General features: G+C 40.4%; 1 protein-coding gene and 1 long non-coding RNA gene across 4 annotated transcripts; one reads left to right on the top strand and one right to left on the bottom strand.

Moving 5' to 3' along the window:
- The first annotated feature begins 5,978 nt into the window (after positions 1–5,978).
- Positions 5,979–27,331, top strand: SLC34A2 (solute carrier family 34 member 2). 3 transcript variants are annotated; one of them, XM_026120511.2, is made up of 14 exons: positions 5,979–5,997; positions 7,044–7,106; positions 11,909–12,023; positions 12,126–12,263; positions 12,821–12,949; positions 13,880–14,023; positions 14,638–14,749; positions 16,423–16,618; positions 17,306–17,401; positions 19,356–19,476; positions 20,214–20,381; positions 21,763–21,879; positions 21,971–22,095; positions 23,729–27,331. In XM_026120511.2, exons 3-14 carry the CDS (start codon positions 11,918–11,920, stop codon positions 24,302–24,304), a joined length of 2,028 nt encoding a protein of 675 aa, XP_025976296.1. In that variant the 5' UTR covers positions 5,979–5,997; positions 7,044–7,106; positions 11,909–11,917; the 3' UTR covers positions 24,305–27,331. The 3 variants fall into 3 exon arrangements, with proteins under 3 accessions (XP_025976296.1, XP_025976297.1, XP_064367412.1); XM_026120512.2 differs by lacking the exon at positions 5,979–5,997 and having other exon boundaries at positions 7,006–7,106; XM_064511342.1 differs by lacking the exons at positions 5,979–5,997; positions 7,044–7,106 and having other exon boundaries at positions 11,890–12,023.
- LOC135328292 (uncharacterized) lies at positions 7,498–10,506 on the bottom strand. Its single transcript, XR_010389110.1, has 2 exons — positions 9,631–10,506; positions 7,498–9,162 (listed from the first exon to the last, which is right to left on the bottom strand). It is a non-coding gene; the product is annotated as an uncharacterized LOC135328292 (long non-coding RNA).
- Positions 27,332–27,385: the final 54 nt, after the last annotated feature.

Raw genomic sequence — 27,385 nt, 5'->3', positions numbered from 1 at the left:
TATGCCCGGTTTTCATAGCCGATAATAAGATTTAGACAAAATAATCTGTATGGAATAGCTATGACTGGGAGAAGCTCCTAGGACAGAAGGAGAAAATTTCTTCAATGTGTGGCACAGGGAGGTCTTCTAATTGCAAGGTTTCACAAGTATGCAGCAAAACTAGTTTGTCTAATGCAGTAAGAAAATTACTGTAGTGCTTGCTCTGGAAAGGTCTGTCCTTGCACTTGTGCAGTCTTTCCATTACTATCAAAAGCATCTGTTTCAAGAAGATAACCTTACAGAAAAGAAATATATACACCATTTCATTTTAAAATGGAAACTGATGTACACTTGATAGAGCAACATACATCTTTTATACATGTGCAGAACAGTACGTCCCTCAAGATAACTTGCTCAGCCACAGTCCTAATGTAGTAGTCAAGTACTGATTTAGGGTTTTGGCAGCATGTTTCTCTTTTGAGTTAAAGAGACAAAGATTTAAAGCCATCTGGTCACTATATATTAAAAAATCTTTAAAGTACTGTAAGGATCAAACTGCTCTTATATTCTTTGAATGACTTGAGCTGAGATACTTTAGTGATGATTCTAACAGAATATTCGATGATAATCATAAGTAATTGCTCTTGAAGTATATTTTAAGGAAAATTTCTATATTTGAGATTACTAAATAGTTCAGTTTTGCAGTTTATTTTACCAATTTAATTTAAAGATATTTGCTGGATTAGCATGTTCGATAATTGGTTGTATGGAATATAAGTTTAAAGAGAAGAAATTTATCCTCTCACTTTATAGCTATAAGTCACCCTTAGATAACTCACTTAAAGTTATCTAAAAGCTATTTCAGGGGTGAAAACTCAGAGTAAAGAGATAGCCAAGGATTTTGCTACAATAAGTAATGAACATTGTCATTGATGGAATAGTTTGGAATGTTTAAACTAGAATTTCAGGTGTTTAATGCTTTATCTGAAATGTGCAATTCTATACGGAATTAGTGCGTACTTGCTCTTTGGAAGAGCAGTGTGTTTTGTGAGAGATCATTTATTTTGGCAAAATTCCTCATTTAAGTCACTTTCCAACTAGGTGGCATTTTTAAGTGTAGCTACTGTAAGGGACGAGGAGCTCTGTAAGCAGCGTGGGGAAGGTAGCCGGCCGTGCAGCTCCTGTGCAGGAGTGGGCACTTTGGAAACGTGAGCTGAGTCTCATCTTCAGTGTAAACATGCTCAGCTGGCTGGCTGATAATTATGCTTGCTCATCCAGCTCCTGGCAGCACGGTGTCCAGCATCAGCCGAGGGCTGACAAATTGTGTAGGAGGAAAACAATGTATTTAAAAAAAAATAGTCTTTGAATAGTCTTTGAATAATAAAGAAGCTAACAATATCTACTTTCCTGAAGCACTTTGGGAACTGTAAATTGAGGTTTATATAAGAGTGTAAATATTATTACTTATTTAAGACCTCTCACATTTCCCTTCACTTCTTCCCTCCTTCCTCCTCCCCATTACTTGTTTATTGGGACGAGGCCATTTGCATTCATTAAGACGTGTCCAAAGTGGGAGGCTGCTGGCGGATGTGGACTAGAAGATTGGCTGAGAGTGGACAGGAGCAAGGGGGGTGCGGTAAGGGGAGAGACTATTAAAAAAGTAAGAGAAGGTTAGCAAGAGGGGAAGAATATTGGGTTTCTTTGGTGATTAAGTATTTCTTGTCCTAAAGAATTGGCAATATCTTTGTTTTACGGTGGTTGTTTTTTTAATGGGCATTTCTTAAATCTTTTAAATACTGAAGACAAACAATAAAAGTTTAGAGCTGTCATGAGAAGAAAAATTTAGAATTGAATCTGGACTTTAGTTTTCAAAGTGGGTGATATAATTCGTATTTTTTGGCATTCTGAAGGAAAGCAAATTCTGACTTGGTGCTATTTTACACCTGCCACGTTTCAGTCTGTGTCTGTTGTTGGCTGCTTCCCTGAGAGCGGGATGGGAATGACTGGTGTCTCCCCACAGGCCTGGGCCAGTTTCTTGCCACCGGATGGGAAAAGTAGCTATCTGGGAGGATGTGACCAAAACCCCACCAACTGTTGCATCGTATTTGTGGGGGTTCTTTATAAGAAGAGCCGCAATAATGTCATTACTGACAGAAACATCTGAGGTTGTGTTTGTAATGAAAATAAACTGGTTCTGTAGCGAAGGAACTCCTCAATTATTAGAAAACAAAACAGTCTAATATTATTGACCGTATTATTCCTTCATAAAAACTGTTTTTCTTGTTTTGAAATACTTTTCCTTCTTACCTGTGAAGGCCCTTCCTGTAGTTTTTCTCTTCTTGATTCCTTCACTTCATGTTGTATTTCCCCTTTCTCTCCCTGGCACAGACCGTGTTGAACACGGCCTCTTTACGACTTTTTTTGTTACTCACCTCTGGAAGCATGTTAACTACAATAATTCCACTAATTATTTTGCGTATCTTTACGTGAGAGACAATGAAATGAATAGGATTCTAATACAATGCAATATATACTTTGCAATGGGATTCAGTTCTTTATCCATTAATTTTGTGTTTTCCTATTGCTGTTAAAGTAGTCCTAGGAGTTACTGTTTCTGAGTACAGTAGAAACACTGGTCAAAAAATAAAGTGTTCCCGGGATGCGTTGCAGTCACAGCCACCGGAAGCAGAGGAGTACTCAGACATTTTATTTGTAGGCATTGAAGCTTCAAAGACAAACTTACACTTCTTAATGGAAAATAAATGGATTAATCAGCTACAAAGTTGTGTCATTTACATTCTGTTCTGAAATCAGAGTGTCCTATATAGTGCCAGGCACAGAATCTGCTACAAATATTGATCCTTACTGCATACCCAGATGTATATCAATGTGGAATTTAATATTCACCAAATATATCTGACTGGGCTTTTTCATTAGTAAACTGTATTGTTAAAATGTTTCAATGTAGTGTACTTTTCAGATGGTAGCGAAAACTAGGGCCTAAATTCTTCCAGGTAATTGAACAACGGAAGATGTTCTCAGCTGATTAGAGGTAAGTCTTTAACCAAATTACGGTTCTAGCTGTAAATCATACTGAAATCAGCACCATCTCTTTCTTTTGCCATCAGGGCTTTGTGGCATTACATATTCAGAAGAAAAAAGGCTAATTTAAACCATGTACATACAGTTCACAGATGCAGACAACTAGATTTTGGTCAAGGTTTATAAACAAGTTAAAATGGGCAATGTCATTTCCAAACACAGGCTCCTTAGTAAGAGCCCTGTGGTTGTTTTTTAGTTTCAACACCCTGAGAACACAGTAAGTGATTAGCTGTGCATTGCTTGGATTTGTGGGACATTGAAAATTAAATTAAACTGGAAGAGAAATAATTCCCCCCCTGATCTGAGCTGAGCGTCTTGCTGTCTTTTGAAGCTGTATCTACTAAAAAACCAAATTTGATCATGTGAATATTACTGTTAATGAATATATATCTTGGGCTGATCTTGTACCTTTGTAGGATAGATGGCTATTTCTTTTATTTGCCTTTGAGTATTTTAATTGTGTATGAGTTACCTTTGATTTACTGTAACAGGGTCTGGTTCTTGGAGATGAATAGGGTTGACACTTTCACAGCAAGTCTCCCAACAGTGATGGCAAGCTGTAAGGGAGCTTGGAGGTCTTTAAGGAGAGATGTTTCTTGTTTGTGCTATCACTTCTTGCCGCACGTAAGAGCGGCTGGACAGAGTTCACCTCTCACAGCATTTACAAATGCCAGGAATTTTTTCTCACTCTGGTTGAGACATTTTCTGTGACCACATCTCCTGCTAAATCCCAGACTATCTCAGATGGGTTTTAGACTGATATAGATTGACTTAAAGTAGCTGCAGAGTAATCCAGCAACTTTGTGATAGGAAATCATGACCCTTGAAATTTGCTTGCTTGTTTTGTCTTATTAAATGTTCCCTCTCCAGGGAAGGGGGCGGGGGCAACACTGGGTTATTCTTCCTTAATAGCACCATCTTTTGAGTCTTTCCTATTCATGAAGAATGAAAAGCCAGCACTCTGGACTATAGCTCTGCTTGCTGGCTGCCTTGGGGAGACCTTCAGCCTCGTCTGCCCCGGTCCTGAGCAAGGGCTGCCTCCATCCCTCGTGGCCGGGAATGAGCGTTGCGGGCTGCTTGTGGAGGCTCTCCCGAATGACTCCGCAGAGGGACTGCCCTAGCCGGCCGGACACAGACCCGACACTGCCTGCCTCCGTGTAAGTGACTGGTTTCTCCTTCCTACAGGTTTTTTGGGGGGGGAACAGGATGGTTCTGATTGGGGATTGTTCCCTTCCTAAAATATTAATATGGTCAGTGCACAGGATTGTGCTCAGCAACTGGAATGAAGTGTGTTGGAACAGAAGTGCTGTGCAAGACGTCACGGCGCACTGGCTGAACCGTAACTGTGTGCTCGGAACATGCACATCCCATAACCCGCTCACCGCCGGGGCCGACTTCGCAAGCCGTGCCTCAGAAGGGGATAAGCACAGCTCAGAGAAACACGAGGATCCTCAGGTAAACGCTTCACCTGATTTGCTACAGGTAGGGCATCGATTAAAACTACTATTTTTGTATGTAATGTAAAAGTACACTTTCGTTAAGAAAACTGACCCTGTAAATCACCATGGTGGGCTTAGGGTCCATTTTCTGCCACTACTTTCCAGTTCAGACCCTTCTCAGCTTCTCACAGGAAAAGATTTGCTTCCCTCTCATAGCCAGCCCTCCGCACACTGCGGCTGGGAGCAGTGAGTCGCGTCTGGCGCTTTTGTCCTTGGGTTCAGCATCGCCCATAATACAGCTCGTACCGGTGTTTGGTCATACACCAGTAGCTCCACCGCAGCCGGCTCTGTCACCACGCCGCGCGCCTGCGGACGGGCTCGCAGCGGCTTCACAGCAAGTGGTTAGCAAGCCCTGCCGCCGCTGCTGCATGTGCAGAGCAACTTCTGAGTCAGCTCCCGGGGCCGGGAGTCTCTGCTGGCGGAAAGGCGCAAAAAGCTGCGATATTCTCTTTCTCACCAAGTTACTAAGTCACTGGCAGATATGTCTGCATGCACACAGGTGAAGCAGAGCTGCTGATTAAGCTGCTGTTTTACAGCTCATTTTCTAGGTATAACCTGCACATTGAAACAGTAAAAGTTCAAAGAGAATAAAGTCACGGTGCCTACCACAGTCCCCCAAAGCCCCATTGGGCTCGGCAGGAGAACAGTCAGTAGTGCCAGTGACTTTTGGGGGGGTCTAATCTGTAATATCATATGGATTTATTGAATAACACATCTATTTATTGGCTAGCCCTCTTCCCTGTTAGCATTCTGAATACAATTACCAAGGGTGCTCTTTAAATCTCATTTAGGAGGAGATCCACAGCCAAAATGCTAATGAGCTCTCCTTAATTGTAAACACTGAGCACTGATAAGAATGAAACTCCATCCTCTGTTCTGAAAGAAGTTCTTACGTGTTTCCTACTTACACCACTTTTTATCTGATTCTCCTTCACTTCTCTTCTTAGGCAGATTAATAGACACTTGAACAGACAAATAACAGTATTACATCTTCATCACAGCCTTTTGACAGGCTTTTGAGATTGCAAAATATTTTTTGAAACTTATTATTGGGAAAAAGAGATTATTGAATGATCAGGCGGACTGCATTTTTTTTTTAGGCTGGAACAAGCCGTTCCATAGCATTCCCATGAACACGTTAGTAACTCTCATTTAATGCTGATGGGACATTTCCTAGAATGTGAGAAGTGTGAAACAGCCCATAGTTTTATCACTCTTGGTTGCTGCCCACTCCTGCTAAAAAAAGGTTGATTGTGATCATTAAGCTGCAGGTAGGCAGTGCCTCTGGACTGTAAAACAGGAATGTTAGTATGTAGTGATGAAAGCAAACTTTGCTCAACACCTGTCTATATATATTGCAGGTTTCAGTGGCTGCCCAGCTGATCCGTTCGCTCTCTTGCCTGGGAAGAAAGAAGCGGTAAGTAAAAGCAACTAAGACAAAGTTTGTTTGTCTGCTTGTTTTTTTTTTAATCTTGATTAGGTTATAAATCATGAGCTCGGCTTTTGCAGCTCTAGAAATGGCAGCAGAGAGAGCTGATGTAGGGAGCTGGAGTGGCACGTGAAATATCAGCCAGCTGTCAGCATTTTTGGCTTGTGCTCTTTCAACTGCATCTACCTTTTAAGGATTTTATAAAAAACATACTGCACTAGTTTCTTTTTTCTTTTTCTTTTTTACAAAGACTAGGTGTACAAAAACTAGATTACAATAACTAGATTTATTTTTAAAGCTAACTACAGAGGAAATAAACACATTAGTAGCCAGAGATAAAATAACTGCCTATAACGTAAGGAAGTATTCTTTTAACTATTGTTTGGATTAGAAAGCAGTGAGATTTTAAGTCATGGTATTCAGTGGTATTGGATACTGGAAAATGTCTAGGATATGATTAATGAAACATTATTGGAAGGAAATACTGCCAGTTCATGTGTTAGCATATATAATATGTAATGTCTATGTGCAGCACTATGGCAGTGTCAGGCTATTCTTGATGGAAACATTTTCTTATGCTAATTCAGTTTGATACACTGCGGTAAAAGGAATACATTAGTCTAATGTGGTTAGCTCAACTAATGTGACAGTAGACAGGAATCAACTGGTATCTCAGTAACTTTTATTAGCAGCTCTTCCATTTGATCAGTAAGTCTTTTTAATGTCATTATTTTTTCCTCTTTAGATTCTTTACTATGTGTCTCATGTGAGGGGTGGGGAAGATGTCTGATTTATTTTATTTCTTTGTTGGTGGGAACTTTTCTGTTTTCTTCTAAAAATTGTAATTCTTGTTTTATTTAGATAGCTACTAGACATTTGAAGTAGTTTATTGACATAGTTTTGGTTTTGGCTCTTAAGAGGCAGTGTCTGGTGCTTTACTTATTTGTGAATGCAAGAATTAATGTTTGGGATTTGTTTTCTATCTACACTAGCTTAGAAATGTGTTTTTTTATTTGTTTTATCTATGTTTTTAGTTTTGCCATGTGTTAGATTCAGGGCTGTGAGAAAGAAGTCTCAGGGATCAGAAGGAATAAACAGTGAGTACAATACTTATTTTTTTAGCTTTCACGCAGCTGTTTTTTCCTTTACTGCAGCATTAGTTGGAAATTTATGTCCTGGTTAAGCATGCTGACTAATTCAGAGAAAGAGCCCCAAGGAAGTGGATGGTTCCAGAGCAAAGACAAGACTTGCTCCTAGCAAGGCTGAATCATTGCTGGCATTTATTTAACTTGTTACCTGTTCGGTTGCTCTTGGGGCTTTGTGGCTGCAAAGGAACAGGTTCTTGGGCAAAATTATCAGCTGATGTAAAGGAACTAAATCAACTTGTGCTGGCTAAGAGTCTCTTCCCTCTCATCTCTGCATAGTTTGCTTCTGTGTTTGAAATGACACATTTTGAGGAAAAAAATCAGTATTTCTTCAAAGTGCATATAAGAAGGAATGCTATGTAGCTATATATTTATTCCTATAAAGTATGCATGATAAATATTCATATTTACCAATTTGTACAGCTGGATATCAGATTAGTTGATAAATCCCTTTTTCACATAAAGCCTGTAGCACAGTGGTGAATGACAAGAAAGAGATGTGTATGTGTAGAAACTCTGCGAGAGAGGAAAGAGAGAGAGAGTGAGAGAGAAAGAAAGAGAGAGAGGAAGAGAGAGAAGTCTGGCTGAAACCGAAACTTGATTCAGGACTGCTTGAGCAACCTGGAAAAAAATTCCAGCTGCATGTATGGTCACGCTGGTGTTTGCTGCAGTTATTGCCAGTTATATTTGAAAATACTGCTATTTTCTCCAGAAATTTCACCTCATCCTGATTTCACTTTGTCTGTTTCCCTAGAAGTTAGATTTCTTTAAGGCTTACTGCTTCATACTGCATATTTCAGGCACAACTTGCCCTTTCAGCCAGCTGTCACGGGTGGAGGGGTACAAACAATACCATGCAGACACATGCAAATGGTGGCTTATATTCTGTGTTGTCCAGCAAAATTGGTAGATTTACAGTTGTTTCCGATACAAAATTGAAAAGCACTGTAAGTCTAGCCCTACAACAGAGAAAACGTTGTAGCAGTTCAGTGAGTCACTCGGCAACGCGGTACAGGATAACTGGATGACACCTAGTGTTGCTCAGATAATTCACCAGAGTGTTCAACTCTGAAGAATGGTGCAGTGAGGGAGTGAATATGGCTATGAAAATCATGGGAGCCCACTTTGGCTTCGACTTTATATCTCACATTTTATTCCATAGCTTGAATTACATTGATTTCTGTTTATCTCCCTCTTAGGAGCAGGACGCTTCAGTTTCTTTTCTAGTTAGAAAGGATGTCACAGGTAGTTAGCATTTTCTGAAGGAGAGGAAAGACAATACTGACAACAAAAGGAGCACGCGGTGCGGGATGGCGTGAGGGACCTTGCTGTGACAGTTGCTGAAACAGGCTGGATTACAGTTTGCACAGGCGTTAGCTTTCAGTCCTTTGCAATATGCATAGAATATTTTGACCTGCCACCGTCAGAAGGAAGTGGCTCCCATTTCAGCACATGTCTGAACAGGTGGATACTCAAAGTGCCGGTGACTTGAGCTACCCGACTACGCCCTGGTGCAGGCATCCCGCATGGCTCCCCACCAGTGAGCGCGGGAAGTGCGGTGCAGAGACACCAAGCTGGCACGGGAACAGGCAGGGCTCATCGCCTGGGGCATCTCACCCAGCAGTTGTGGCCATGCGCTGTTTGGACCCAGACTGGTGGGTCCCGCTGAAGCCAGCTCCTCGTTGCGGTGCGGGCAGTCACAGGCCCATCCTGTGCCCGTTCTCTAACATGTTCCTTCACAGCGTAGTTATGTCCACAGTGCTCAGAAGTAAACCACTGCTAGGACCGTGGTCTTGGTTCCCTTTTCTGTTGCCTTTTGCATAGTCACTTACATCTTGCACAGAGTGATGTTGGTCTTTCCTACTGCATCTGACATTAGCCTTTCCAAAGCTGCAGCTCATACGAGGGGCCAGGAATTGATGCAGTAAGCTTTGTCATCCCACTGTTCTGCTCTGCTGCAGCATCCCAGTTTTCTTCTGAATATTTTTTTCAAGACATTGATGTCTGTCTTTGGGGAAAGAAAAAATTCTCTGAGGGAAAATTTCAGAATGTAGATTATCCGTGTAGCATGGAGATTAATTAACAGCAAGTAGCTGAGGCTAGGACTCTTAACAACCAGAGTATCAGGTGGCTGTAAATTATCTCCTCAGCTGTTTCATTTAACAAGAGTTGGGATCTGAAGAAAGTTGACAGCCTTTGTAATGCTTCAGGGATCTATGTGATCCTATTTTCATCAGTCCTTGATGCCAATCACACAGAATTGTAATACCACTGCAAGCCCATATACGCAAGGCAAATATGATTAGGACCTCTGGTGTTCAAGTCTACCTTGCCAAAACAGAGGTTGATTAGGACTCACATGAATAGTTTTATATATGTACTTACAAAGAACATCTGCTTCCTTCATAGAGGTGCTCAATTCTCATTCTAGTGTATTTAGCACATAAAACAGAAGTAATAATAATACATGACGTACCTGTGGGATCCTGAGTACCTCAGGAATCTCAGAGACACTTACTGTGAAAATATGTATTGCTAAATTCTTCAATGAAGAGAGTTTATTTTGGAGAAACAGAGGTAGATCCTCCACTGAAGTTTTCAAGTTTTGTTTTTTCTAGCAAATGCATCAGTTCAGTTTCCATTCTGTAATGATGGAGGCTGAATCCTTCATTTCCACGCTGAATATAAATGTAACAGAAGAGCTGTTAAAGTAGCTTTTGGCATCTCTCAGGCTGGTATTGTTCAGTATATTCTGCATCTCTCCATGGTGGGAATATGTTGCCAATGCAGCTTCACATCTGAATTTCCAATGAATGTTCATGGTTGCCTTTCGGTTAAGCACCTATGCTGAGCAGTTATTTTTATATGGAGCTCTTTAAATGCTGAACATACGTAAATGCAACTTGTTTAACAAGACTGTGGTGTTCTGGTATGGGTGGGGCTTGGAGGTTGTTCTGGCACAGATGAAAATATAAGAATTTGCTCAAAGCAAATGCAAAATCTTGTTGAAACAAGTAAGAGTGATTTTCTTCCATCTGTTTTGAGATCTTCCTCTGCATATCTTAGGAGTTGCTATGGATCTTATGCCACCGACAATGGGTGTATAAAAGCACAGTTTTTATTAATGGGATTCCAGAATAATTTTTCCTACTAGTGTGGAAAGGGAGAAATCCTTTTCTCCGTGGAGGACCATAAATCAATAGCATGCTTCGTTACAGTAAGACATGAGTGTTTGTCTGCGACATGTCTCCCAGCTAAAGTTGAACGCAGGAGTAGGATGTGTGGCTATTGATGTGGGCAGGGACAAAACGTTTTCAACATCAGCCACATAAAGGATCATGATTAGATGAATGATTAATTACACTTCCTTACAATGGCTGCTAAACATAGTTGAACCTTGTTTACAGGAGCATGATACCCACTCTAATCCTGGCTCTTGGAGGCTGGACACAAATTCTCTCACTGGTTCAGCCCCACCAGTGCTAGACGTGTTGGCTGCAGGAGAGGCCAAAGCTCTGCCAGCAGCACAGACTAATTTGTGTGTTGCCAGGCAGACCTGAGGGTGAGGCTCTTCTGGGTAGGGTTCCCTTCTCCAATCCCTTCCCCTGAATTTTCAGTCTTGTTGGCTGAGCGAACCACCTTACAAGCCTGCCCTAAAGGTTAACAGTCCAGGATGGAAATATGACATTGCCACGGCTCCCCATGGTCTCCTTGCTCCCCTTTCACGTCCCTCCCTCTAGCTCCCAACATTGGCCAAGTAAATATTATGGCTTTTCCAGGTTTTGGTTCAAGAAATAGCTATCTCCTCTGCTTGTGCCTGGGCTAGATTTGTTACGTTTACTTTTACCTGTGCTTTTGTTAGGTCAGCAAGATTTGGCCACATGATTTATAATTTTTATGTTATTGAATAATATTATGATGCATGTAATGCCCAACCTGCCAAATGTGCTCAAAGAACCTCAGGAAGGAAGAGGTTCAGGCACAGAACCCGCAATGAATGGGTGAGCCAGAAGTTTCCCACTGGTGCTACTGCTATTTCAGCTTCATTTACAGCATCAACCATGGGCGTTTTCGGCAGACTCGCAAAGGGCCATTGCTCTTTTAATCACACCCTTATCCAGCTGTTCAGCACGGATCCTGGCAAGAGGTACTTGAAATTCTGGGGACTTCCTTCAACTTATCTAGGGCCACATTCCCCTTTATGTTACCATGAAAATGAACCAGTAAAAGCAACAAGAAGATTATTTTTAGCATGCATAGCCCAGATCAGGCAAGACTTTAGGGAAGAATTTTCTAACTTTCTTTGCTAGGGTCTGTATATTGAAATCCTACTTTGGTACAAGAGGTCAGTTAAAACCAGAGGATGGAAAAAGTAGAAGAGTCATCTGAGTTTTTGCTGAAAGGAGATAAAATTAATTAATAAAATACGGTTTGGAAAGCAGTGGAATCTTTGCTTTCATGACAGTTAAAATTAAACAAAAATACAAGCATGAGATGGAAATAATTTCTAAAAATTGTGTAAATTGCACAAATAAATCAATTGTGTGATTCTGTAAATAATAGAGATAGCAATTTCACAAATAAAGGAATAATTCGTAAAGAGTAATAAAAAAAACTGTGTTCAAAGACAAATTGTTTCCACTCCATTTCCATCTCTTTTTCTCTTAGAAACAATCATGTTTCTTGCATACCTTGTTGCGAGTTGAATATTTTGGCTGCACACACACTTACTTTAATGAGCGCTACTTTGTTAGTCACAGATCATGGCTCCTTGGCCTGAGGTGGAAAAGCCTGAAACCAATAATTATATAGGAGATTCTTCCAAACAAAACCAGAACATGCCTGGAAAAGAAGGAGAAAATCATAAAGGTAATGTGTGCTCACCTGTGAGTTACAGGAATATGCAAGTTCGGGGCTTCTTGGGGAAGATTGAAGATAATTAATTCTTTTTTTTATGTTCTATTTCATCAGGCAATGTAGCTTCACTTGGAAATAAAGGGGAAATTCAACCTGCATTTTCCACAATAGCCTTGATAGATGAGACAAGGCCAGAAGAAGACGACCCATGGGCTCTGCCAGAGCTGCAGGACACTGGGGTCAAGTGGTCAGGTAGCCATTTCTCAGTGTACAAGTTACCTTCTTTTTTCATCACTTCCACTCTGTTTGTCTAATTGTTTTTCTGAAGTGATAGATTCTGGAGAACTGAATATCAGATCTGAGTGCTCAGGTTTCCAGATGTAGGCTTTACATTCCCTGTGTCAGTTTCCCCACCGGTAAAATATTACATTTGCTCAGATAAAAAGAATCTGGAAATCATGCTGCTGACTGTACTTAAAGCATGAGGAAATATATGGAAAATGATCCAAAAGTAATATGATCTTATTTTCAGGTTCCAATTAGTTCTTCTTTACTGAGTTAGGAGAGATGTGTAAAACCAAGTGTCAATCTCAGATTTCATAAAGCCTTTGTGTTGTATCAAAAGCTTTTAACTGTGATGGTTTGTTAGTTAAAATTTGATTAAGAAGAACATTCTTTTGTGTTTAATCACACACTAGGGTCACAACACTGTCCTTGACTCCCTGGTCTCTGCTGAAGCGCTAAACTGTTCCAAAGAGAACACCGGATACATCAAACACATTTTTATGTATAATTTATTTGTTTTGCAGAACTGGATAGAAAAGGGAAAATCATCCGTGTATTGTATGGGATAGGAAAGTTTATCATCTTGCTTGGATTACTCTACTTATTCGTGTGTTCCCTGGATGTGCTGAGTTCTGCTTTTCAACTGGTAGGAGGTATGAAAATACTTCTAAAATATCAAGAATAAACTATGAACAAGACAGTAAATCTCATCTGCGTGACCAGATTAGAAGCATCCATCTTCAAGAGTGTACTTAATAGATTTATACATGCAGATATAGATTCAGAAAGAAGCATTTCTGATTGAAGATTGACCTTCCTTGAAAGGGGCCTTTGTTTCTCAAATTCCAAAGTGCTGTTGACATTAGGGATTATTGGCCTGGACTTCTTAGGAAGTTCCTGATACTTTAGTGACAGTTCACACAAACACACCTGTGCATAAATCTGCTTCATGTGAAAATCATTTCAACAAGAAGAAATAAGAAAATTGCATCCTTGATCAAAGCATTCAGCACTGAAATGCCTCAAAAATCCTTTGAAAATAAAAACTACTGAAATGTATTTTTTTATATTTACCTATCTCCAAGAGTGAAATTTTGCTCATGGATTCAGAGGTGGCAATCAGAGAAATATGTGGGCTTCTGTGTAGTTATTCTGGATTTTTAGCACCACAAAAAACTATAGAAACAGAAATGGGCACTGACTTACTCAGAATTATTGAAGTAGTTTTTGGTAGTAACCAAAAACATTAAGGCAGTAATAGAATAGCATTTGAATCTGTATTTGAATTCTATAGTCTTTCCTTTGATGGCAGTGGTTATATACAGTTCTCTGCAGAGCTCACTAGAGCTTTTTCAGTTGCTGAAATGAAAGAATATAAAATATTCTCTGATATCTGAGAAGCTGAGAGTTCAGGACCTGAATTTAAGATCGCTGGGCCACCTCACCTTGTCCCATCTTTCAGCTGGAGAGCATGGCCACATACATATCATTTTAAATGGTTGAATGTTCTTTAATCAAATGCTCTGCTAATTCCTATTAATTTTACCTGGCACTTCCCTGACTCTAAGAATATGTTTTCATAGGTAAAGCAGCAGGGGACATTTTTCAAGATGACTCCGTGTTGTCTAATCCAGTTGCAGGATTGGTGATTGGGGTTCTGGTGACTGTTATGGTCCAGAGCTCCAGCACTTCTTCATCTATTGTGGTCAGCATGGTGTCCTCCACGTGTAAGTCCGGTTACAGTATCTTACTAGAGATCACCCGTAAATCATGGTGCAGGGTGCACCCCCACCTTTCTTGAAATTGTAGAAACTTTGGGTATGAGAATCAGGACTGCAGGAAAAGATTTTCACAGCTGTTGCTCTGATATCAAATTATAAAAGAATTTTTAAAATGAATGCCATGCAGAAAAAGGTGTCCATAACTGTAATGAAAAGCATTGGATCCTTTGGCATTGAATGCATTAGCTTTTGAAGTATCTGCATATGTTCCTCATGTTAACCAGTTACTGAACGTCATTTGTTTTTGTGGCATCATTTCAAAATTCTGCAATAAGTAGGATAATGCCTGGGAAAGAAGAGACTTTCTCTTAATCTGGTCCCTTACCATGCAGTGAAGGGAGATAACCATGTGCTGCAGGTTCAGTGAGGGTCACCAGGCTGGTACTACCTTCCCATAGGGCTGTATTAAAGCAAACATATCTGGATCAGAGTGCCTAATCCCACTGGTGTCAAGGGAAATCATGGTCCCTATGACATTAATAGATGTTAATTTTCACTAGACCAAATAGTTTGCTGATGCTCTAATTCTTTCATTCAGTGCTTCATTTTCTGCTTTCTAGTGCTGACTGTTCAATCGGCTATTCCTATCATAATGGGGGCGAACATTGGCACTTCGGTCACAAACACAATTGTGGCACTTATGCAAGCTGGGGACAGGAATGAATTTAGAAGGTACTGTACTTAAACTCTGGCTCTGAAAGCTTATTTTCGTCTGTATTCCCTGTCACTATTACAGCCATTCAGCCATTCTGTTGTCCAAAATTTGAATGTCTGGTTAGAAAAGTTGCAAGCAGACTTCTAAAGCAGCTTTAATGACCTATTAATGCAGCAAATTTAAGTCATTTAGCATTTTACCACTTATCTCAATGAAGGTGAAAAACAGGTCCTATTTTGCTTTGCCATCAGAAATAATGATGGCAATTCTGTAATATTCTGCTTCATAAACCATCAGCTTTGAAAGGATAGCAAGTTCTAAGTTGTCATCATTCCTCACATATGTGCCATTATAGTCAAAGTATAATGCTGTATAGATATATGGCTTCATATAATTGAAGAAAAGCATACTGGGTTCCTTTAAAAGGTTTGTGTTTTGTAAGTAAGTCTGCCATTTTTAATAGGCTCTCACAGAAAGATAAATTTTCAAACTGCTCCCACTATTCCACCTACCTTTCGTTATCTATTATGGGAGGATTGTGCAGAAAGTTAATATTACACTAATTTTGACCTGTTGTTTACTATCCTTAAGAGAGACCTTGAACTTTCAAGGTTTTTGAAGTTCACAGTAAGGAAGATCTGATAAGCATAGGGAAATTAATATTTCCACTATCAAATATATACGTGACAAGTTTTAGATTGTCACTTGACAGCAATACTGAGAGAGCTTATAGCTTACTGGAGATAGGCAGTAAACTTGGGAGGGATATGAGACTTTGGTACCTTGTTATTCATGACAAAACCAGACATATGAAATGCACCTAGCCAAAAGCATATTTCTCTGAGTTTTACTGTCCTGAATCTTTCATTTTGCTAGTCTTTGTCACTTAAATGGCAGTGTCAAAGTAGCTTATTATTATCTGGGCAGCAAAAAAGGAAAAAAACCCGGTGACCATTAATGATTAAAATATTTTCTCTGTGGTAGCACTGTCAATTCTGCTGGTCTGCTCTGAATGTTCCCCCTCAAGCAATTTGTCATTGGGAGCCAAAGTTACAGGATTAGCATTTCAAGGAATGTTTCCTCTTCCTTCACAGCACTTGATTTGAGGAGTTACATTGTAAAACAAATAGAGGCAGATTGCACAGAACTAAGAGGACTCTAAGAAGCTATTAAGAACAAGGAAAGATTGCCCTGATGCAACAGCTGTGCCTGTCCAGGCTATGGAAAGGAATCTGGGAGGGAGAAGTACAGTAGGGGTTTGGAGGAACACGTGAGAGGGCTACAAAGAGCATCTTCCTGCACGGGGCAGGGAGAACAGCTCCTGGGGCGACAGCTGGTTAAGCATTACATACGCAAGAAGAAGGGGCGAGAGGCAAAACAGATGGAGGCTGTACAACGACTTCACTCGTCAGTCAAGTAGTCTTGGCAGTCTTCTGTAATGGATTACTTTGTTTTGTCTTTTCTAGTTCGTCTTGTTTCAGTCCCTTGGCTGGTTCTTTCACTTGGACACCTTGTGCAGAAAAATTAGTGCTCTGTAACAAAGCAAGTGTCTTCTTCTGTGACCCTAGATATGAAATAATTCCCATCTTGAAATGGGCTTCTTTCTCACCCCTGTGGTTTCATATCTAATTAATATTGTGCATATGTTGTTCAATTAAAAGCAGCTCTGTGTTTTAATTTCCTCTTGCAGGGCCTTTGCTGGAGCTACAATCCATGATTTCTTTAACTGGCTTGCTGTGTTTGCATTGCTGCCCATCGAAGTTATTTCTGGTTATCTTTACCATCTCACCAATGTTATAGTTGAGTCTTTTCATCTTGAAAGTGGCGATGATGCCCCTGAGCTACTAAAAGTTATCACAGACCCTTTTACAAAGCTTATCATTGAGGTAGGCTCTCTCTCACTTCAGTTGAAACTGCTTATTTGGTTGTTACAACTAGTCAAACTTCTCTGGGTCCTTGGGGTTAAAGCTCATTAGCAGATGGATTCTTTCTTTTATTCACATTTCATAAAGCCACAGCTCCATATCTCCTGTTTCTATTTCCCCCAAATTTCACCTTAATAAACCTAACTAGGAGGACTGGGAAGGCAGATTGAAGGCAGACACATGGGATGGCAACCTGTTGCCTAGACATTGGCAGATATTTGAGACACCCTAGCATAGCAAGAAGATCTGCACAGGCCTCGAAGAGATGACACAGAAATTTTTGGAAACTCACACCACTCTGGAGGGGCAGCTGGAGACCAGAGGAGCTCACAGCTCCAAATAAATGACAGTAAACACTTAGAGTCAGGCAGAAGTGGCAGTGTAGTTGTTTCAACAGGGTGGGTAAGATGGGGGGGCAGGTGATTTGAGGAGACTGAGGCATATTATGAGTGCTTGTGTGTGCAGAGCGGTACCTTTCTCTGTGAGTAAATCCCCTCCCAGTTGGGCAGCAGGCCCAGCAACAGAGATGGTCATGTAGACCTTGCATGTTTGAGCAGGCATCTTGCTTCCGAAGGGAGTTATCTGAGTAGAGGTGAGCAGAAATATGTGATGCAAGTTAGAATAATGATTTTTTTTTAACCCCTTTAGCTTGATAAATCAGTAATAAATGCAATTGCTACAAATGATGAATCTGCAAAAAACAAAAGCCTGGTAAAGATTTGGTGCGTAACGGAAACTAACACGGTGAGTAGTACGTTAAATTAGTTGTTAGGCTCCTCAGGAAATGTATCACTGATCTGTAGTTGACACTCCTTATTATAGGATTGTGAAATTAGATTTTTAAATGAGTATTTTTTTGCAGCAGAAAAAGAATGAAAACAATTTAATGTAGTTTTTGCTCCACTTAAACCAAGCATGTCATGCCAGTGGTGAGCATGACCTGGTTGCTTTTAGTACCATGCAGCCCCTTGCTTATCAGAGCTGGCAGTTTGGAACCAAGCCTTTCACTCCTTTCAAATCCAAATGCCTTTAAACCCTGATACTCCTACTGACTCCCTGAAAGTGGAAAAATTCTGCAATATGGCCACAATAAAATCATTTTTCACCCACTACTTATCTATCTGATCTAACCAGCTTTGGGCTTACGCCTGACAGGGTGATTTGCTGGCACTTGGTTATTTCAGCTTTCTTGGAAAACTGCCCTCAGGCAAAGCCTCTGTGGGGCTAAATCCTGTTGCTCTTCACCCAAGCAACACTGCAGCTTGAAGGCATCTGTTGCTCAGATTGACATTAATGAATATTTTGGTAGACTATGGAGTAAGTGTTTGGTTTGTGTTCTTCTGCTAACTAACAATTAGAGCATTAAATAGCCCTTGGATCTCTAAAGAGACTTCCACTTGTTATTAGACAAATAAAAGTAATTCGTAAAGTCCCAAGGCAGAAGATACTTAGGGTCACGTAGCTGAGAAATTAAAATTAAGTGCTTGGGTTTTTAGAGGAGCCCAGCTCCTATGAAATGACGAGCTGGATGGCCAGGGAAACGCTAGCTTGGGAGATAGTGCCAGGAGCGGAGCTGCACTAACATGGAGCTCTGCTCAGGTTACCCAGATGAGGTATTTCATCTCGGGTGAAGCAGCGTGCTTATGCACGTGTACTGCTTGGAGTTCCCCAGCTAGCACTTTGGCAGGCAAAGCCTAACTCCCAGTGAGGTCTGAGCCTCACTCCTTCCTCCCCACTCCTCCTCTAGTCTCCCCACTCTTACAAGATAAGCAACTGCACAGAAAGGGTAGGTGCAATACAGTTTTTCTGTATGTGTTTGTATTGCGGCTATGTAACTGCTGCCCATGCACATAGTCAAATTACAAGAACACATGAAACACCTACAGTTTTGAATTCAACTTGGTGGGGTGATTAAACAGACTTATGACAGGGAGAAATTTGTGTCCTCCCCCCCTCCCTTTTTTTTTGTTAGTATAGGAATAAACCTGTTGACCTGCTTTGAAACTAAAGTATCTGGAAGAATTTCAAGACAGCAAGAAGCAATACTGTGTTTTATTTGTAAAGGCTGATGTGCTTGGGTAGGCCAGTGATTAGGCTCCTCAATGAAGATGTGGGGGACACTGGTTCCACTCCTGGCTTTGCCCATTGTGGATCATTCTGCATCAGCTAGAGGAGGAAAGTGCATGTGGCTCTCCACAGGCAGTGCCCAGCAACAGAATATGATTTCTTTCACCCCATTTCTGGAAAAGAGAATCAATGAAATTCTTCTTAAAGATACCTCCTGTTCAGCAGTGTGCTTCACAGTACATTTGACTGGTAACCGTTGTTGTAGGGGAGTGCAGTTCAGCCAGCAACCTGTTCCCTAGTTTCTTAATCTGCGAAAGGGCTGATGGACCCAGCGGCATAACATCATGTGCCTGGGCTGTGAGCTAGGTCTCTTATTAGCAAGAGTGTTTTGTGGTATGAATGGGAACTCAGGCTTGACTCAGTTATACTAATGCTAATCATAATAATTGTAATTAGCACAAAAAATTTTGTCTTGTCATTAAAGTGGTACCATCGAGTTAGGCTCCTGCTTACAAATCTGTCCTCAGCTGATGAATGCTTGATTGCAGGAAAAACCTAGGAGAACTTTGCATGAGCTTTTAGCGAAGGGATGTAGCTGATTGAACTATCTGCTTTGTCTGGCAACCTTTAGACCCTGCAGAATGTCACAATTCCACCTTCAGAAAACTGCACATCTCCTGAACTCTGCTGGACTGAAGGAAACTGGACGTGGACCCTCAAAAATGTATCTGAAACAGAATATATTAGTAAATGTAAGTAGTAGAACTGCTTCTCCTTTGGTAGTGTCTTTACTGAGTTATGTAACTTTTTAATGGCGTTAACAGGCCATTTCACAGGTATATGCATGCTTGTACATTTATATGTGGGACAACCGCGGGTGCAGCCAGAGCAGCCTGTGCTCTGTTACAGTTATACAGCTGGAGTTACTGAGACCATCGCTGTATCTGGCTGTACATGGATCTCTTTCTATGCTCCCTGGTGTCAGTAAATGAGGTCCTCAGTATCATGTTGCTCTTGCTGTTCGGGTGACTTTGTGTTACTTTGCTGTAGCAGTTTCTTGGATATCTCTATCCCACGTGTGCCACTGAGGACTTCCAGCAGCCATTCGCAGGTGCGCAGCCGTCTCTGGGGAAGAGCTGATCCACCAGCCCAGCTGGGAATGCACCAAGATTTCCTTGAGCCTTTATTCCCCTCTCTTGCACAAAGCTGCACAAGGTCACCCAGCCTGTCCTACGCATTTGCCCACTGTATGTTTTATAAGCATATTTTATAATTTTATATTTATACAAGAGCCCCTCTTGTGTGTTGCCCCTCTCAGACATAGCTTTTATACAACCAGAGAGGCAGCATTTTCACTCCTTTCATCCTCCCCTCAAACCATGTGTGTTTTGGACCCATTTTCTTAGGGGAGCATGTGAAAACCGTAGCTGGGCTTGCGGTCAGAAGGAGGACTGTGGCTAGGCTGATTCCTCTTCCTTTTCTTTTTTAGGCCGGCATCTCTTTGCAGAAGCAAACCTGCCTGATCTTGCCATTGGTCTCATCCTTCTGGCTTTGTCCCTGCTTGTTCTGTGCTCCTGTTTGGTGATGATCGTTAAGCTATTAAACTCTGTGCTTAAAGGACAGGTGGCGAGCGTAATCAAGAAGACAATCAACACTGGTAATTATCTGCTTTCCCTGAAGATTGTGTTCAGGAATGACAAGAACACTGAACACATTTATTGGCATCATGCTGGCAGATATTATAGCATAGTTTGAAGAAAGTAGTATTAAGTCAAAATATACCCCTCCCCTCCAAACATTTCTTCTCAGCATGTTATTTCCTTTCTTTTTAAAATCTATTAGTTAACAGCTTGCTTCTGAATGGGAGCAGATTAACAGCAACAGAGACCAAAGTCCATGCTCTGTTTCTTTATGTATAATCATTAGCTGTTAGAAATGTAATGTTCACGTCTTCAAAAGATAGTGCTGAAGTTCTGAGATTGTGATTGCCTGCTCTGGCGCAAGGCCTACATGTTTCCTCTAGAGTAAGCTGAAAAAAAAGTTTTTACTGATTTATGGTCCGATTTTCTTGACTTGCTCTGTTTCATTCTTTAACATGCTCTTCAGTAAGACAGGGCAGCTAAAAGAGCCCTTTTTTGACTGAATAGTGGTACTTCCTGTGTGTGTCTGTGTTATTCAGGTAATTTTCCATACTGGAATCATTTTGTGCAAACACTTTTTTTCACTCAGCTGCTGCTTCTTCATTCTGCCTTGAATGAAGGGAAAGGTTAGAAGCTGTAGCAGGGAAAAGCAGTCCTGGCATATATCTGATTGTGGTAAAAGAGAGGGCTCACAGAAATGGGGAAGGCAGCAAAGTGGTCCCCATTCTGTCTTCTCTTGTCCTGGGCAAAGACCACTGACTGAATCAAAAAAGGGAGTAGAAAGTAATTAGTTGCCACTACTGTTTGTTTGCGATCTACTCAGTGTTCCTCTTTGTCTTCCCAGCTGATTAAGTTCTGACTTCTTAGCTCACTCATAAATCTGCAGGCCACCAAGTTTCTCTAAGCAGCGTGCTTAGCTTTTTTTTGCGAGAGTAACAAGTGAATTTTTAGAGGTGATCAACCTGAAACTAGTTAGGACGAATAACCTGATTTTTGCAGGATGGGTCTTCAGTGTTTTCTGAAAATCAGATTTATGTAGTGGATGCCTGACTGCCAAAACCAAGACACTCTAGACACTTAGAAGCCACTGTGTTGAGCTCCATGGAAACATTTCTGGTTTTTAATTGTATTAGAACATAAATGCTACAGTCGGTGAGGACAAAGGTGTACCAAGTCTAGTATTCACGTCAAAGTGTGTCCAGTGGTGGAATTCTGGGAAGAGACTACAAAGAACAGGGTATATTTAGAGCAGTAGAACCAACTGTGACCCAAAATCTTGGTGTATGAGAAAATATACAAACAATATATTTACATTTTAAATGCTTAATAGTGTTTTCATTGCTATGTTATATCTTCTAAATACCTTCTAAAGATAGTGTCCTCCTTCTGTTTTTTTAGATTTCCCATTTCCATTTACTTGGCTAGCTGGATACCTGGCCATGCTTGCAGGGGCTGGTATGACCTTCATTGTCCAAAGTAGTTCTGTTTTCACATCTGCTATTACACCTCTTGTTGGTAAGTTGTCTATCAACATTGTAGTCTTTATACTTGTGTTTTATCCTCATCATCATTCCAGAACTACTCAAACTTGTTTCTTTTCTCTTAGGCATTGGTGTTATAAGCATTGAGCGTTCTTATCCCCTTACCTTAGGAGCTAACATTGGTACAACCACAACAGCTATACTTGCAGCTTTAGCAAGTCCAGGAAGTACATTAAAATATTCATTACAGGTCAGTATAAACCAATGCTTCTTTGACTTCATTTAGAAATTGTGACCTTTCTGAGTAAAAATCTGATAAAATTAGCTCTAGTGCAAATATCCCATATTGGAACATGGATATTGTGCTTGATTTTGTGTGTACTATTAATGACAGCTCATTGATTCTAACAGCTAGAGCAAAAAGGTTGTATCAAACCTTCCAAGAATGTTGATATATAGTGAAATCTTACTTTCATAAATTTGGCTCAATTTGAATGAATTCATTCAGAAATCGGACAAGGTTGGCCACTTGACCCCTGAGCATGGGGTCTTTGCAACCTGGAATTCAGTGCCCACATCTCTGGCAACTCTCTTAGTAAATCCCCTATTTGGGTTGCTAATTTCTGTAAGTTCCCTTCTCAGTATCCTCACTCTGTTTGTGCTGTGTACAGGGACTCTGGTCATTTAGGCAAAGATTGTAAACCTACAAGATGGCAAGATGCTGCAGTGAGAATGGGGACTTTCTCACTGTATTTCTAATCTGAGCAGGTTTCTTTGAATTCCTTGTTGGCTCAGAAAAGTAGGCAGGTTGGCCCTGGGTGCCCATTTACCTTCTCTAAAGGACATTCCAGGTAGAAGGCAATGTTTGAATGAACCCTCTACATCAAAGAGTGAGGATAATTTAGTGTTCTTTATGAATAGTACACACACTTTTTTTACTAGCCACAATGAAAGCTATTGACAAACATGGAAAAGCAGAAAGAAAATTACAGTAGTGATTTTATCGTTCTCTGGCAAGATAAAACAGATGTAATCGTGAGAAGATACTATCTCGATCAAGCTTGGATTTTGTGTTAAGTAGCTATTTTTATAATGTACTTTAAAAATCAAAACTTTATACTTCCATGTTTGCTTTAGTCTGATAACAATTATAGAAGGAAAATAAGACAACTGGAGCAGGGAACTTACTGTTTTGTTCACATATGCTTATTTCTCCTGAATGGCTTCTGAAAGCTTGAGGAAGTAGGTGTCTCTTCACACTTACTTTTTTATAAAGAATTTTGAAGTATGTTAATCAGGTGTTTATTAAAAGACACAGAAAAACTCACATTCCAAGACTATGCTCAATGCCATATAAACTTTTAGCTAATTTCTGGATAACCCAGGTTTGTATCATTAGCAATTTCTCAATAGCCTGAATGCAATCTCATTGACACTTCCCATCTTTTGGTGGAAAACTTATGGATGCAGAACTCACTAACAAACAGTTCTCATGTAGTTCTCATGCCTTCCTGACAACAGGCATGTTTCCTCATAATTGTTTGGTTTGTCGGCTTTATTTCTGACAAACTCCTCTTGCAGTCAAAAGCTGCATTTTAAAACTTCTCCAGTCCTGGGAAGTATGTTGTCCTCTCTAGGTTTCCAAAATGCTGTGTCCTGTTTGCAGGAAGTAGATCTGTACTATGAAAGATGTATTACTGAGTCTTTGCTCCACACTAGGAAAGGCCTTGCAGTGAAATAGCATTGAGGATGGGAACAAACAGAGAGGGGAGCAAGGAAAGGAAAACGATGGAGTCTTAGCACCACTGAAAATTATTATTATGTGGGTAGGAGTTTTTAAAGGCATTTTAGCTATTGAGCTTCTCTAATGCTTTTGCTTCCAGATTGCCCTGTGCCACTTTTTCTTCAATGTCTCTGGGATTATTCTGTTTTACCCGCTGCCTTTTACCCGGCTGCCAATCCGCATGAGCAAGAGCTTGGGAACCGTAACAGCCAAGTACAGATGGTTTGCTATATTTTATCTTCTCATCTGCTTCTTTCTTTTGCCTTTGTTTATATTTGGTCTGTCCCTGGCAGGCTGGCCAGTCCTTTTGGGTGTTTGCCTTCCCCTGCTTGCTCTTTGTATTGCTGTGATTGTAATTAACGTTATGCAGTCAAGGAAGCCACACTCACTGCCTGAGAAGCTCCAAAACTGGGATTTCCTACCCATCTGGCTGCACTCCCTCGAGCCCTGGGACAATATGATTATGTCTATGCTCTCCTTTTGCGGGAAACACTGTTGTGGCTTCTGCAAGTGCTGCAAAGTCAACGCAGAACAGGAGGGTGCCAAAGACAAGCAGCTAAAAACTATGGAGGTTTATGAAAACACCATTGCGATGGCTGATGAAGAAAGAGGTGCAAGAAGGGCACCACCTGTGGCTTGTGTTGAAAAAACAGGCACAAATAATACAGCCTTATAGTAGTGGATCAACGCATGACAGCAGAGATAGAGCATAGGACAGTAAGGCTCTTGAAAACCAGCTTGGACAATGCACTGAGGACAGAGTGAACATTTTGTTACGTTTCAGCAGCCAGTGGTATATCACTCATCAAGGAATGGAGTCAAACAAGCTTGACAGAGTCCCCCCAAAATCTATGATCAGGTGAACAGCTAGGGATAGATCTGCTTATAGAGGGCTACTGTGTGGTACATTCATCCAGTGCTATCAGTAGCAAACTAAAGAAACCCTATGTAGTCCATGAACAGAGGCATGAAAGGAGTGGTGAGCAATTCAAACTTAATTAAAAACAAAAAACAAAAAACAAAAAAACAAACAATGTGCTTGTCAAACAGCCTCCCTGACCTGCTGGATTATTCAGCAAAAGTCACTTTATCTTACCCATAAGGCTCTGGAAAAGAAAAAAAAAAACAGACAAAAAGAATCCAATATTTTCATTTGCCTGTTTGCAGTGGTCAAAAAGGAAAATAGTGGTCCCAGTTTGGACAGAATTTGTTCCCTATGTGTGAAGGAAAAAGAAATGGTGGGATATCCTTTAGAAGGTCTGGGAGTCCTGCTATGGCATAAAGGTATGCATAAGCCCATTTTTTTGAGCCCTCCCTGTCTCCTTTAATGCTGGGAATGGGAGTCGTCATCTTTTGTCTCAAACTGAAGGCCTAAATGTAATTGCTGTTCCCTTTGCCTGCTGAAGGTTACACACTGGGTTTGCAGACACCAGGTGGCTGCTGAAGGGCTTGGTGGACTTGGGATGTGGTTCTGTGGCCGTTCCTTTCTCTAGATAGGCATCCCCAATTTGTCACCCGCATAACCCCAAAGGACCTGTTGTGGCACAGACAGAGGAATGGTGCAGGAATGGGGACCAGTGGCTGGTGTGAGGGAGGAGAAAGCCACCCAAAGCAGGGCTGAAGCTGAGAGATGTGTGGGCAGCTGTGGCTCCATTTCACTGAGCCACAAAACAGTCTTTGAGAGTAGTGGTGGAGACTGGCTTTGGAGCTGCAGAAGAGGGAACGTGCAGAGCAGCACTATAGCAAGTGCGGGACCTACGCGATAATGTTTACTGGAGAGAAAGGAGTGTTCACTCTGCACCTTCACTGAATGCTCTGAACCACCCTCTTTGGGGATAATGTGAATTTTACTAGCAATTTTATGTAGCAATCCAAATCCCAAATGAAAATCCATAGGTAGCGTAATTATATACAACTTACTGGGAAGCCACCTGCGCTCAAATCTTACTGTTACCGGTGTTTTAGTAAGTGCTTGTTAGACTGCTCTGAATCACAGAAAGACAAAATGTGTCATTTCAGCATCAGAAAAAGAGTATTTCAAAGAAGCATTAGTACTTCTGCTGACCTTCAATAGCTTAGACATGAGTAAGTATGGGATAATATCTGGGGTCCAACCACTCCAGGAAAAAAATCAGGTGGCTGGATGTAAGCCAAGTTTCATTTAGAGACAGTTTGCATGGCTGAGTTGTAGATGAAATTCAAAATGGAAATGCTGACAAGACCCCTAGTTTAGTATAGCCACTCAGTGCTGCTAGAATATAGTTACTTCTGAATAGTTGTTTGTTTTCTGCAAAGCTCTAGAATTCAGTAAGCAGGATTCAGCTGTCAGGTAAGTATGTACATTTTAGAAGTGAAAATTGCTTCCTTTACTTCTTTAAACTGACATTTAAACTGGCAAACTAAGTTGCCTAAAATCTGTTTGTAAATTGTATTCATACTGAGATTCTGACTTTTTCTATAGTTGCAAGCCAGTGACAAAATGCTTTATAGCCAGAGTGAATTTTCACAAGCACTTAGTTTTGGTGTGGTTCTGCTCTCTATGGGCTTAGTAGCAGAGAGCAGAGTTATGCCAAACTGTTATTTTAAAAATTATTTCCTTTTCCTTCATATAGTTTGAACAGAATTTTGTCAGTATCTGATTTTTTAAGTGGAATTTTATTATCTTCAATAGCTGTTCTTAGTTTTATTCTTACAATTCTGGATGCTTTCACAATCTGTGTTTCTTTAAATGCCAGCTTGCATTTCCTATGCTCTGTTTCTTCAGACCCCCCCAAAATATCCAGAATTCTTTCAAAGTTATCTCATATTTCCATTAACCATCCGTTGAAATAGAGAACATTTTCATCCACTTTTAATCATTTCTCAAACACGTACATTATTTTGCATCTTGAAGTAAAGTCATCAAGCACAGTGATAATAACTTTCAGCAAAACATCAGAGAAAAAGCAGGTCTTAAAAAGAATCAGGGCAGTAATTACATTCAGACATATCAGTACTTTGTGATTCCTCATTGTAACATTTCCCCATGCTATATTCAGTTCTTATTCTCCTCTCTGCCTGCTTATGAACTTCAGGCCATATTGTGCTATTGTTTTAGGCAAACTTCAACATGGGCTTCTATTTGGCACTCGACAGCACAACAGGTCCTGGTGTATTTTCCCCCATACTCTTAAATATATTTACACTTTATTTATAATTATTTGAGTGTACAGATTTTTTCGTAAGTTATACAGAAAAAGGCTCATGTGATTGTGTTATATATTACATATTTGAAAACTGTGCAATGTTTATCTATAAAAATGTAAAAAGGAAATACTGTATATTTTGTAACATAACTTTTAAAATTGTTTGTAACTGTGTATACTGCATATTACAGAGGGTATTGGCTCCATGGATAGGTTACATAAAGATTTGTTAGTAACACAGGAACAGATTTCTTAAAGATGAAAAACACCTACATACTTTCATAATATGGCTTAATGCACAAGGACATTGAACTCTACTTTTCTAACAAGATTTGGATTTTCTGTAATGAGGAATTTTGGAAATACAAGGTTTCTGAAAATGCTTTTTTAAGCTCTTAAACAGTGTATCTTTTAACTATTTTGAGGACAGTATATGGCTTTATACTTTGTCAGGAATACTCCTCTTGTCCATCCTCGTGCATTGAATGTAAAAATAAAGAGAAGTTTTAAAAAATTAACATTTTTTCACAATATCTATTTATTTGCGTAACATGGAAGCTTATGGAAAAATA

This window comes from Dromaius novaehollandiae, chromosome 4, assembly GCF_036370855.1.
Source record: "Dromaius novaehollandiae isolate bDroNov1 chromosome 4, bDroNov1.hap1, whole genome shotgun sequence".
In the NCBI taxonomy this organism is placed as follows: domain Eukaryota; kingdom Metazoa; phylum Chordata; class Aves; order Casuariiformes; family Dromaiidae; genus Dromaius; species Dromaius novaehollandiae.
This window is presented reverse-complemented; position numbering and strand designations above follow the sequence as displayed.